The sequence below is a fragment of the Carcharodon carcharias genome, chromosome 17 (genome assembly GCF_017639515.1).
Source record: "Carcharodon carcharias isolate sCarCar2 chromosome 17, sCarCar2.pri, whole genome shotgun sequence".
Classification (NCBI taxonomy): domain Eukaryota; kingdom Metazoa; phylum Chordata; class Chondrichthyes; order Lamniformes; family Lamnidae; genus Carcharodon; species Carcharodon carcharias.
Window position 1 is genome coordinate 61,462,577 of NC_054483.1, and position 13,645 is coordinate 61,476,221.

The following is a 13,645-nucleotide window of genomic DNA, read 5'->3' on the forward strand; positions in this document are numbered from 1 at the left end:
TCTGCCCCTCACTCTTAACTTCATTAACAGGACTTTTTCCAAGTTCCTAACCTTCCTTTGACTAAGTTTCCTTTGGACTTTCCCCTCTATCACTCCCCTAGATTTTGAGGTTTTTTTTCCTTAGCTTGAGACTGGCTATCTGTCCTGTTTGCTCCAGTCTTTCCTGGCAGCAACTTCAAAACCAACTAAACTCCACAGCTTCCAAATCAAAACTGTTTCTCTTGTGTGTCTGTGGGAGGGACCTAACTCTTCTATCCTTGTTTGTTTAACTTAGCCGCAACAGTTGTAAAAAGCCTCATTAGAAATGCAAGTACCCTTTTTAAGTGAAACTAAAACTCCATTTGCACTTTAACACATACAGAAATTCAAATCAAGCTTACACTTTAAAGCTAAAACTCATTCCTAACACCTAAAAATATTAATATAACTTAAACTATTTCCTAATAGTATTAAGCTTCTTGAATGTTGTTGGAGTTGCACCCCTCCAGGCAAGTGGAGAGTATTCCATCACACTCCTGACTTGTACCTTGTAAATGATGGACAGGCTTTGGGGAGTCAGGAGGTGAGTTACTCACCACAGAATTCCCAGCCTCTGACTTGCTCTTGTAGCCACAGTATTTATATGGCTGGTCGAATTCAGTTTTTTTTCAATGGTAACCCCCAGGATGTTGATAGTGGGGGATTCAATGATGGTATTGCCATTGAATGTCAAGGGGCGATGGTTGGATTCTCTTTTGTTGAAGATGGTGATTTCCAGGCAGATGTATAGCATGAATGTTACTTTCCACTTATCAGCCCAAGCCTAAACGTTGCCCAGGTTTTGCTGCGTAGGGACAAGGACTGCTTCAGTGTCTGAGGAGTCACGAATGATGCCGAACATTGTGCGCAATCATCAGTGAACATCCCCACTTCTGACCTTGTAATGGAAAGGTCATTGATGAAGCAGCTGAAGATGGTTGGGCCTAGGACACTACCTTGAGGAACTCCTGCAGTGATGTCCTGGAACTGAGATGATTGACCACTAACAACCACAACCATCTTCCTTTGTGCCAGGTATGATTCCAATCAGAGGAGCGCTTTCCCCCTAATTCCCATTGACTCCAGTTTTACTAGAGCTCCTTGATGCCACACTCGGTCAAGTGCTGCTTCGGTGCTGAGATCAGTCACTCTCACCACACCTCTTGAGCTCAGCTCTTTTCTCCAAGACTAAGGCTGTAATGAGGTCAGGAACTGGGTGACCATGGCAGAACCCAAACTAAGCACCAGTGAGCAAGTTATTGCTGAATAAATTTCACTCGATAGCACTGTTGACCCCTTCCATCACTTTGCTGATGATCAAGAATAATAAACAGATGGGGTGGTAATTGGTTGGATTTGTCCTGCTTTTTCTGGACAGAACATACCTGGGCAATTTTTCACATTGCTGGGTAGATGCCAGTGTTGTCGCTGTACTGGAACAGCTTGGCTAAGGGCACAGCTAGTTCTGGAGCACAAGTCTTCAGTGCTATTGCTGGAATATCGTAAGGACCCATGGCCTTTGCAGTATCCAGACATTTCTTGATATCGCAGAGTGAATTAAATTGGCTGAAGACCTGCATCTGTGTTGCTGGGGACCTCTGGAGGAGGCCAAGATAGATCATCCACTCGGTAGTTCAGACTGAAGATTATTGCAAATGCTTCAGCCTTGACTTTTGCACTGATGTGCTTGGCTCCGCCCTCATTGAGGATGGGGCTATTTGTGGAGCATCCTCCTCTAGTTGGTTGTTTAATTGTCCACCAGCATTCACAACTGAATGTGGCAGAACTGCAGAGCTTAGATCTGATGCATTAGTTGTGGAATCGCTTAGCTCTGTTTATTGCACACTGCTTTCACTGTATGACATGCAATCAGTCCTGTGTTGTAGCTTCACCAGATTGACACCTCATTTTTATGTATGCCTGGTGCTGCTCTTGGCATGCCCTCCTGCACTCTTCATTGAACCAGGGTTTAGCTCCTGGCATGGTGGCAATGGTAGAGTGGGGAATTTGCTGGGCCACAGATTATGGCTGTATACAATTCTGCAGCTGATGGCCCACAGTGCCTCATGGATGACCAGTCTTCAGTTGCTAGATCCGTTCAAAATCCACTCCGATTATCATGATGGTAGTGCTACACAACACGATGGAGGGTATTCTCAATGTGAAGGCAGGACTTCCTCTTCACTTCTACCAACACTGTCATGACTAACCCGTGACAGGTAGATCTGTAAGGACAAGGTAGAGTCGGCTTTTCCCTCCTCTTGGTTCCGTCGCCACCTGCTGCACACCTAGTCTAGCAACTACATCCTTTAGACCTGGCCAGTTCAGGCCAGTAGTGGTGCTACCAACCCACCCCTGGTGATGGACATTAAAGTCCCCCACCCAGAGTACATTTTGAACCCTTTCCACCCTCAGTGCTTCCTCCAACTGGTGTTTAACATGGCGGAGCACAGATTCATTAGCTGAGCAGCAGGGTGGGGCAAGGTTGGTAGGTGGTAATCAGCAGGAGGTTGCCTTGCACATGTTTGACCCGATGCCATGAGACTTCATGGAGTCCAGAGTCAATGTTGCGAGCTCCCAGGGTAACTCCTCCCCAACTGTATATCATTGTGCCTCCACCTCTGGTGTCTGACTGCCAGTGGGTTAGGGCATACGCAGGGATAGTAATGATGGTGTCTGGGACGTTGTCTGTAAGGCATGATTCTGTAAGCATGACTATGTCAGGCTATTGCTTGACTAGTCTGTGGGACAGCTCTCCCAATTTTGGCGCAAGCGCCCGGATGTTAGTAAGTAGACTTTGCAAGGTCAACTGGACTGGAGTTGCAATTGTCATTTCTGGTGCCCAGGATGATCCATCCGGTTTCATTCCTTTTTGTAGGTTTTGTAGCAGTTACAACTAAGCGGCTTGCTAGGCCATTTCAGTGGGCCTTTAAGAGTCAACCATATTGCTGTGGGTCTGGAGTCACGTGTAACCAGACAAGGTAAGGATGGCAGATTTTCTTCCCTAAAGGACATTAGTGAACCAGATAGGTTTTTACAACAATGATTTCATGGTTACTATTACCAAGACTAGTTTTTTAATTCCAGATTTATTAACTGAATTTAAATTCCACCAGCTGCTGTGGTGGCATTCGAACCTGTGTCCCCACAGCATTAGCCTGGGCTTCAGCATTACTTGCCTGTGAAATTATCACTGTGCCACTGCCTTCCCTGTAAATTTAATTAAGTTAATCTTCAATCTCAAAAATTTCAACCTTCAACTAAATTCCCTTCTTTAATGATCACTTTGCACTCCTTTCTCTCTGAACCCAACTCTCTCGATAATCTGCCCCATGCGCCAACTCAACTCATCAACTTGGGAAATTGTGTCATCTCAGAGGATTTTATCTTCACTGGTAACAGTAACTTCCAAACCTGTAACGTCTATCACCGAGAAGGACAACGGCAGCAGGTGCATGGGAACAACACCACCCGCAAGATCCCCTCCAAGCCACACACCATCCTGACTTAGAACTATATCGCCTTCATTGTTCCTTCACTGTCACTGAGTCAAAATCCCATGAACTTTCTTCCTAACAGCACGGTGGGTGTACCTACACCACATGGACTGTAGCTCAAGAAGATGCTCACCGCCGCCTTCTCAAGGGCAGTTAGGGATGGTCAATAAATGCTAGCCTAGCCAACAACTTCCTCCTAGGAATGGACCAATGTCATCTTCTCACTGACACACATCCCAGTCCCATCAAACTCCACTTGGTCCAATTTATCACACAGCTATGCCTTGCCTCAATTCTCACAGATAGTTAAAGGCACACTCACATCAGAATCTGCCATCATAATTCCCTCCCTCAAAAATCCCATCACATTCCTCTATCTTTGCTTATTACCTATTTCTAATTCTCAACCTTTGTCTCTAAAATGATCAATTATTTCACTGCCAAATAGCTCCATGCCCACCTCTCACAACGTGCCCTATTTGAATTCCTTCAATTCAACGTCCATAAGAACATAAGAACTAGGAGTAGGCCATTCAGCCCCCCGAGCCTGCCACACCATTCAATATCATGGCTGATCTCATTTCGGCCTCAACTCTAATTTCCCACCCTCTCCCCATAACCTTTCAACCCGTTACTAATTAAAAATCTGTCTATCTTCTCCTTAAATTTATTCAGCGTCCTGGCATCTACTGCACTCTGAGGTAGTGAATTCCACAGATTCACGAACCTCTGAGAAAAGTAATTCCTCTTCATCTCTGATTTAAATTTGCCACCCCTTAGCCTAAAACTATGGCCTCTCATTCTAGAATGCCCCACAAGGGGAAACATCCGCTCTACGTCTACTTTGTCTATCCTCTTTAACATCTTATATACCTCAATTAGATCTCCTCTCATCCTTCTAAACTCTGGTGAGTATAGGCCTAAACTGCTCAATCTCTCCTCATAACACAAGCCCCACATCTCTGGAATCAATCTAGTGAATATCCTCTGAACTGCCTCCAATGCAACTACTCCTTCCTCAAGTAAGGGGACCAAAGCTGTGCACAGTACTTCAGGTGCAGTCTCCCCGATGCGTTGTACAGTTGCAACAAAACTTTTTATATTCTATTCCTTTAGCAATAAATGCCAAAATTCCATTTGCCTTGCTTATTACCTGCTGTACCTGCATTCTAGCTTTCAGCGATTCATGCACGAGGACATCCAGATCCCTCTGCACTGAAGCATTCTGAAGTTTCTCTCCATTTAAATAATAAGTCGCCTTTTTATTCTTCCAATCAAGATGGATAACCTCACACTTATCCACATTAAACTCCATCTGCCAAATTTTGGCCCATTCACCTAACCTGTCCATATCCATTTGTAAATTTATTTCTTCATTACAACTTATTTTCCCACCTATTTTGGTATCATCTGCAAATTTAGCTATAGTACCATCTATCCCTGAATCCAAGTTATTAATATAGATTGTAAATAGTTGGGGCCCAAGGACTGAACCCTGAGGCGCCCCACTAGTTACGGCTTGCCAGCCAGAAAAAGACCATTTATCCCGACTCTCTGCTTTCTGTTGGTTAGTCAATCCTCTATCTAAGCTAATATATTACCCCTAACTCAGTGTCATCTTGTGTATTAATCTTTTGTGCAGCACCTTATCAAAGGCCTTCTGGAAGTCCAGATATACGATATCTACAGGAACCCCATTATCCACTTTGCTTGTCACATCTTCAAAGAACTCTAGCAAATTAGTCAAATACGATTTACTCTTCATAAAACCATGCCGATTCTGATGGATTGCATTTTGACTTTCCAAATGCCCCATTACTACTTCCTTAATAAAGGATTCCAACAATTTCCCAATGACTGACGTTAAACTAACTGGTCTATAGTTTCCTACTTTCTGCCCCCCTCAGTTTTGAATAAGGGCGTTATTCCAATCCGCTGGAGCCTTTCCAGATTCCAGGGAATTTTGGAATATTATAGCCAATGCATCCACTATCTTCACTGCCACTTCCTTTAAAACCCTGGGATGTAGGCCATCAGGTCCTGGGGACTTGTCACCCTTTAATCCCAATAGTTTGCTCAGTACTGTTTCTCGAGTGATGGTGATTGTTCTAAGTTCCTCCTTCTCTATACCCTTTGCACTACCTGTTACTATTGGGGTGATACTAGTGTCCTCCATCGTGAAAACTGAGGCAAAATATTGATTGAGCATCTCTGCCATTTCTGTGTTCCCCACTATTAACTCCCCAGTCTCATCCTGCAAGGTACCTTCAACTTTAAGCTACTCTCTTTCCTCTATATACTTGCAGAAGCTTTTACTATCAATTTTTACATTTTGTGCTAGTTTTCTTTCATAATTTACCTTTGCTCTTTTTATTATTTTTTTAGTAACCCTTTGTTGATCTTTAAGTTTCCCAATCTTCCCAGCCTGTCACTGACCTTTGCAATTTGCTATGCCTTAGTTTTTGCCTTTGTTATCTTTAACTTCCTTGCTTAGCCATGGGTGCTTTTTCCCCCTCTTACCATCTTTCTTTCTCTTTGGAATATATTTTACTTGGGAGGAATTGAATCTCTCCTTATATAGCTGCTACTGTTCATCAACTGTCCTACCTTGTAGTCTTCCTGCCCAGCCCACTGGGGCCAAATCTACCCTCATGCTTAAGTAGTTACTTTTGTTTAACTCCAGAACACTAGTGTGGGACTCAAGTTTCTCACTCTCAAACTGAACTTGAAATGCTAGCATGCTATGATCACTCTTCCCTAGAGGATCCTTTACTATGAGATCATTACTTAATTCCACCTCTTACACAAAAGCAAATCCAGAATAGCCTGCTCCCTGGTTTGTTCCACAACATACTGCTCCAAGAAACAATCTCTAATACGCTCTATGAACTCTCCGTCGAGGCCACCCTTGCCAATTTGATTAGTCCAGACTATATGCATATTAAAATCACCCATGATTATCGCCGTGCCTTTCTTACATGATCTCAGTATTTCCTGGTTTATGTTGTGCCCTACTGCTGAATTTTGTGAGGACTTATAGATTACTCCCACCAGGGACTTCTTTCCCTTGCTATTTCTTATTTCTACCCAGAATGACTCTACGTCTTGCTCTCTAGTGCCTATATCATTCTTCACAATAGCACTGATCTCTTCCTTTACTAACAAAGCTACACCACCTCCTTTCTCTGCCTATCCTTCCAAAACACTGAGTAGTCTTGGATATTCAACTCCCAAAACTGTTCTCCCTGTCACCACGTCTCAGTAATCGCCACCAAATCATACCTATTTATCTCTATTTGCACTGTTAACTCATTAGTTTTATTCTGAATGCTATGCGCATTCAGATACAAAGCCTTTAAGTTTGCCCCATTGTCAATTTTCCCTACTCTTATATGATTCTTTGGTGCAATATGGCATTCACACACTCTGTCCCTTACTTTCACTTTTTGGTAACAATCAGCCTTGTCACTAACCTGCACTCTTACCCTCTCCTTAAACTTTGATTTTTTATATTTCCATGCAACTGAACCTTCCCCCCCACTATTTAGTTTAAAGCCCTATCTACAACCCTAGTTATGCAATTTGTCAGGACACTGGTCCCAGCATGATTCAATTGGAGCCCGTCCGAACGGAATAGCTCCCTCTTTCCCCAGTATTGGTGCCAATGTCCCATGAATTCAAACCCATTTCTCCCACACCAATCTTTGAGCCACACATTTACCTCTTTAATCTTATTGACCCTGTGCCAATTAGCTCGTGATTCAGGCAGTAATCCGGAGATTATTATCTTTTTGATTCTGCTTTTTAATTTAGCCCCTAGTTGCTCGAATTCCCTCAGCAGAACCTCTTTCCTCGTTCTACCTATATTGTTGGCACCTACGTGGACCACGACAACTGGATCTTTCCCCTCCCACTCCAAGTTCCTCTGCAGCCCAGGTGAGATATCCTTAACCCTGGCACCAGATAGGCAGCACAGCCTTTGGGACTCTCGATCCTACATGAGATCGTACTCTTGGCTACAGAGAACAGTACCTATTCCCTAACTATACTATCCCCGATTACAACTACATTTCTCTTTTCTCCTCCCAGTTGAATGGCTCCCTATTCCACGGTGCTATGGTCAGTTTGCTCATCCTCCCTACAGTCCCCGCTCTCGTCCACACAGGTAGCAAGAATCTCGAACCTGTTGGATAAGGGCAAGGGCTGAGGCTCTTGCAGTGATACTTCCTGAATCCTTCTACTTGCCTCACTCATAGTCACACCCTCCTGTCCCTGACCACTGGCTGAATTTAAGGTCGTTAATCTAAGGGGTTTGGCTGTCTCCTGAAACACAGCGTCCAGGTAACTCTCTCCCTCTCTGATATGTCGCAGTGTCCAAAGCTCAGACTGCAGACTCATCTAATCTGAGCCAGAGTTCCTCGAGCAACCAACATTTGCTACAGATGTGGTCACTAGGAACTACAATGGGGTCCACTAGCTCCCACATCATGCAGCTACAACACAGAATACTCTGCTCAGGCATGAAATACTAATATTCCCCCTTGTCTTCCTGCTACATTTAACAAGGGGTCACTCCACCAATGTGTCAACATGTGGGGCTTGACAGGGAGGTGCTGAGGGGATGTTTCTCTTTGTCAGGGAATCTAGAACTAGGTGACACAGTTTCAAAAATAAAGGGTCTTCCATTTAAAACAGAGATGGGGAGGAATTTCTTTTCTAAGAGGGTCACTAAGTGTTTGTAATTTGTAATTCTGTTAGACAGGTTTTTGATTGACAAGGGAATCGAGGTTTATGGGAGACAGGCAGGAAAGTGGAGTTAAGGCCACATCAAATCAGCCATGATTCAATTGACTGGCAGAGCAGGCTTGAGGGGGCCAAATGGGCTACTCCCATTTCTTCTGTCCTTACATAATCAGATGAACAGGGTTGTTTCTCCTGATATCCCAGCCATCAGTAGCTAAGAGCTAAATTAAAGAGCAGACCCTCAAGGGTGAAAATTTCCAAATTTCTATCCCCAAGTGCGACTTGACCTAGGGATAAACAAATCAGGAAAGTGAATGCATGGCTGAAAGACTAGTGCAGGACAAAGGAATCTTATTTCGTAGGATGCTGACATCAACACAGACAAGAAACTGTACTGCTGGGATGGAAAGGATGTCATCTAGGCTGAGGCACAATCCTGGAGGAAAGAAATTGAGCTGTGGAAAGGACTTTTACTGGGTTCAAGAGCAGAGGGAATGTTCAGGCAGGAATAATAGCAACCTAAAGATAAGAGTAAGAATTGAAGAGAGCAAAGATCAAAGCGCAAAGGGTGATAAATAACAAATAACCCAGGAACAGAAGAGGTTATAACAATATAGCTGTTAAAAAGAAAACAGCAGTGATAAAAAAGCATATCCTAAATTACCTATATGGTAGTGTACAGAGTATCAGCATCAAAAATTATGATAAGGCTAAGTATGAAAAGCACACTCATAGGTTATATGGGCAGGGTTGAGCCAGTTAACCAAATAAGAGTTCTATACAAATGCACACAGCTTAAGAAATAAGAGGGAGCGAGTAGCAGAAATTTAAGTTAAGAATCTGGCGTAGTAGCTCCATTACAGAAAATAGCAATAAGCTGATGACTCGAAGCTAAATGTTCTAGGCAATAAGGCCTTTTGAAAGGACAGGTAAACTGGCACATGAGGAGAAATATTGATAAAAGACTTTTAAAGCAGAAGGAAGAAAGGACTTCAGTGCAGGTGATGAGACATTGTGAACACTATGATTAGAATTAAGGAGTAGCTGGAACAGCTATGCACATGGCTCATTCTGGAGCACAATTCTGCAACCAGGATGTCATCAGGGCTCATAGCCTTTGCTGTGTCCAGTGCTTTTACCTTTCGTGATATCATGTGGAGTGAATCAAATTGGCGGAAGACTGGAACCTGTGACGCTGGGGACTTCAGGAGATGCATCAACAACTTTGCACCTCTGATGATGGCTGCATAAGCTTCAGCCTTGTCTTTTGCACTCATGCTAGGCTCCCCCATCATTGAAGCTAGAGATATTTGAAGAGCCTCCTCCTCTGGTTAGTTGTTTAGTATCCACCACCATTTATCACTGGATGTGGAAGGACTGCACAGTTTTGATCTGACCTGTGCAGTGGTGGTGAGAATCCTCTCAAGTTTAGTGCTAATTCCAGATAAACTTAAAAGGTTCAATGGCATGATTTCAAAGAAGGACAGGTAAGTTCTCTTTGGTGTCCTGACTAGTTATCCCTCAAGCAATATCACTAAACAAATTATCTGGTCATTATTATGTTGCCATTTGTGGGGCCTTGCTGAGCACAAAATTACTGCCACATTTCTTAAATTACAATAGTGACTAGACTTCAAAAGTCCTTCATTGGCTGAGAATTGTTTTGGAACGTCTTGGAGTTGTGACAGGCACTACATAAATCCAAGTTTTTATTTTTGTTATTTTCATAAGCCATTGGTCATTAATTTGTTTCTATTTACACAAATTAGATTTTGCAATGGGCATTTGTTTTTACCCACCTATTAATTGTTGATAGGCAGACATTTAGAAAGATGGCAAAAATTGGTGCAAAAAAGATAAAGCATTAAAGAGTCCTTAATTCAGAAATGTTTTAACAGAAAGTACAACACGTCCAGGATTAGCACCTAAAAATATATATATATCTGAATGGCATTTTGTGAAGTTCTTATGAGAAAGTAAATCACTTCAATATTCTATTAGCTTTGTTAATTGCGACTCTGTAAGATAGAAGGTCAGGCACCAGGGGTGGTGCTGGGAAAAACCACTAGACTGATTCCAGTGAGAAAGGTCCGTGTTGGTTGGATATGTTGAGCAGCAAATTTACTAAGACTCAGAGGTCACTTTCAACTTCATCTTTATTTCAACATGATTCATAGAATATGTGTCACCAATTATTCTTTCCTATAGGCAGCACTTTATATACTTTTCTGCGTTGTCTGATCTGCCATCATTCATACCCACTAACTCCCATTGTAATGTCTGAGCTGTCTCCTCCAATTCCACTGCCTGTCTAGCATCATCTACAAATGTGACCATTTTACAGTAAATTAGAAAGAGTAAGTGGGCCCTCAGCACCAATCCCTGGGGCACTGCACATTGTACTTTACTCCCACCCTTGACTGCCCCCAATCACCCTGCCCCCAAAATAGCATAATTCCTTAAATATCTAATTGCTTTCTACTCTTCAGCCAAATTATCTGTACATAAGATACGTCCTGAATTACAGCTTTCAATATAAATAATAAACTTTTGTGCAGAACTTTGCAAATGCCTTCTAAAAGGCTAATACAATATCACAAGGCTTAACTCTTGGCATGCCAGTGCCTCAAAGAAGTCAATGAGGTAAGTAAGGAATGGTCCTCCATTTATGTAGGGTTACAAGCACAGATTATTCACAAGTCGTTCAGCAGAACTGATCTATGCTGGTTTTTATGCTCCGCACAAACATTCTCTCAGCATAACCTTTTATTCTTGATGGGTTTACCTAGCTTTCCCTTAAGTGCATCTATGCTATTCACTTCAACTATTACTTGTGACAACAGGTTGCACAGTCCCCACAAGTGAGAAGGTCTTCACTTTGTCTACCCTATCAAGCCTTTTCAAAATTTTAAAGACATCTACCAGGACATCCCTTATCCTTCCTTTTTCTACAGAAAAGTAACAAAGTCTAAAATCTCTCAATTCTGGAATCATCTTTGTAAACCTCTCTTGTGCCTTATTCATTGTCACTAAATCCTTTTTATAATAAATAAGCCAGAACTGTGCATCATACTCTAAGGTTCGAGACAAATTAACATAATTTCTCTCCTTTTCAATTCTATCCTTGATTTTTTTTTCACATCCAGGGTTGTTTAATATCAAACCTTTGAGTCTGTTATAGCACAGAGAATCCTCAGGTTTACTGTTGACAATCCATCCCACTATTTTATATTGTCATCTTTGGGGCAAGTCATAAAGCAATTTTCATGGCAAATCCTGTTAGCATTGACATTTACTGCCTGATTTCCTACCCGAGTATCCCAATTGTTTCCTGGGTGCAGCAAAAATGCTGGTTCTGTGCAATAATAAATCCTCTGCTATAATTTAACTGTCAAGGTTAGACTAGTAAACTCATACAATGATACAGCACAAGAAGATGACGCTTGGCCCTTCATGTCTGTGCCGACTCTTTGGAAGAATTATCCAATTCGTCCCATTCCCATGCCCTTTCCCCATAGCCCCTTAAGGTATTTATCCAATTCTCTTTTGAACGTTAATGTGTAGTGTTAAAGCAAGTTACTTACATGGCTTTTTAGCTTCTTTCCACTTCATATCTTCTTTCAGCTTCATTACAATTAGAATTGTTAGCAGGCCCAGGACACAGTAAGCTATCGCTCCAGCGTCTTTTTTTGAAAGTCTCAAAACAGCAAATGGGCTGCAAGGTGAATTCAGCTCAAATGTGGCAAATGAAGGAGTAATATAATTATATTCCACATTTACAAATATTCTGCATGCGTAAATATAAAGTGGACCAGGAAACTTGTTCTTGCACTTTAGCAGGAATCATGTTACCTTTTCCCTGAGTGTCAAGTGGGTGTACTTTACATGCAGTGGTTTTATTGGCCATGACGGTCGGCTTACGAAGTCACCAGTGCTTACTCACAACGAACCAGAAGCTCCTGAGGAGACGCTATCCAATCAGACAAATCAGCGCTGCAGGAAGACACTACGTTCAAGAATCGCAGCAATAACATAGCGACCTCATTCACGGGGATCGGACTATAGCACCAAATATAACAACTGACAACACACACAAACTAGAGGTGTAGAGCAACTATAGTTATCCATCAGTAAATACCCGCAGGATACTTCCCACTGTTTTGTGCCACACAGCGATATAGCTGATGCTGTGATCTTAGTGATTGTAAAGTGAATAACTCAAGCTCTCAGTTCACACATGACAAATCTGTAGTTACACATCTACAACATCATATCACATTACAGACTCTCACTGCGCACCATCATCTTAACCTGCGCCGCCTCACCTCCCTCCACCCTCATCCCCTTTGCCCTGTATCCTCACCCCAAGCCCTTCCTCACTCCACCCTGCACCCTCTCTCTGCAACCTCACTCCCTTCGCCTTCCCCCCTGCATCCTCACTCCCTGCGCCCTGTACCCTCACCCCCTTTTGCCCTGCACCCTCACCCCCTTCAAACCCACCCTCAATTCCTACAACCTCACTCTCTTCACCCGCACCCTCACTCAAAGCCCTCGACTACCTGCGCCCTTCACTCCCATTGCCCTGCACTTTTACTCCCTCCACCCTGCACCCTCACCCACTTTCACCCTCACCTTTTTGACCTTTGCACCCTCACCCTCTTCAACCTCACCCCCTTTGCCCTCATCCCTTCATCATGCGCCCTCAACCCCTTTGCCCCTTCACCCCCTTTGCCCTCATCATCACCCCCTAAACCCTGCGCCCAGACAATGTACAGACCTCTACAGTTGCAGGCCAGCCCCCAGCTCATTCAACAGCTTCACACCGCTGCCCCACTCCTGCTACTTACGGGGTCTGTTTTTCCTGCCCGAATCCATCCTCCTGCGGATGCGACATTTCTTAGCGGGGGATCCGTGCTCCTGCTCCGGGCTGCGGCTGCTGGGCCCCGGGTGGAAGCCGTTCTGCAGACCATTGGTGCAGGGCTGGGCCGGAGCCCCGTGGGGCGGGTTGCGAGATTCCGTGTCCATACTCCGGTTTCTGTCCGGTGTGTGTGGTCAGTGTCCGGACTCCGGACTCAGCTCCGGCTGCTGGCAGCCGCTCGCGCTCCCGGGGTCACAAGCGGTCATCCCGGCTCCGCCTGACGTCATCAACCAGCCAGCTGCGTCTGCGCACTGCGCTTCCCCATCCCCAGCTTCAGAACTATTCACTCAACCCACCCCTAATAATTACCCCTAAAATACCCCTTGTTCACTCAACCCACCCCTGATAATTACCCCTAAAATACCCCTTGTTCACTCAACCCATCCCTAATAATTACCCCTAAAATACCCCTTGTTCACCCAACCCACCCCTAATAATTACCTCCTAAAATACCCTTGTTCACCCAACC

The 13,645-nt window shown here is 43.7% G+C and overlaps 1 protein-coding gene across 3 annotated transcripts in view; it reads right to left on the reverse strand.

Annotated features, from left to right (window-relative positions):
• The window catches only part of LOC121290012 (pantothenate kinase 1), a 79,850-nt gene extending 66,444 nt beyond the window's left edge, over window positions 1–13,406 (reverse strand). For 2 of the 3 annotated variants that reach the window (XM_041210136.1, XM_041210138.1), the window contains exon 1: window positions 13,106–13,406. In XM_041210136.1, coding sequence (XP_041066070.1) covers window positions 13,106–13,283 — 178 coding nt within the window. In that variant the 5' untranslated portion in view covers window positions 13,284–13,406. Of the gene's footprint in view, window positions 1–11,842; window positions 12,132–13,105 lie in introns of those variants that run through there. The other variant, XM_041210137.1, reaches the window with a different exon arrangement.
• Between the last annotated feature and the right edge of the window lie 239 nt (window positions 13,407–13,645).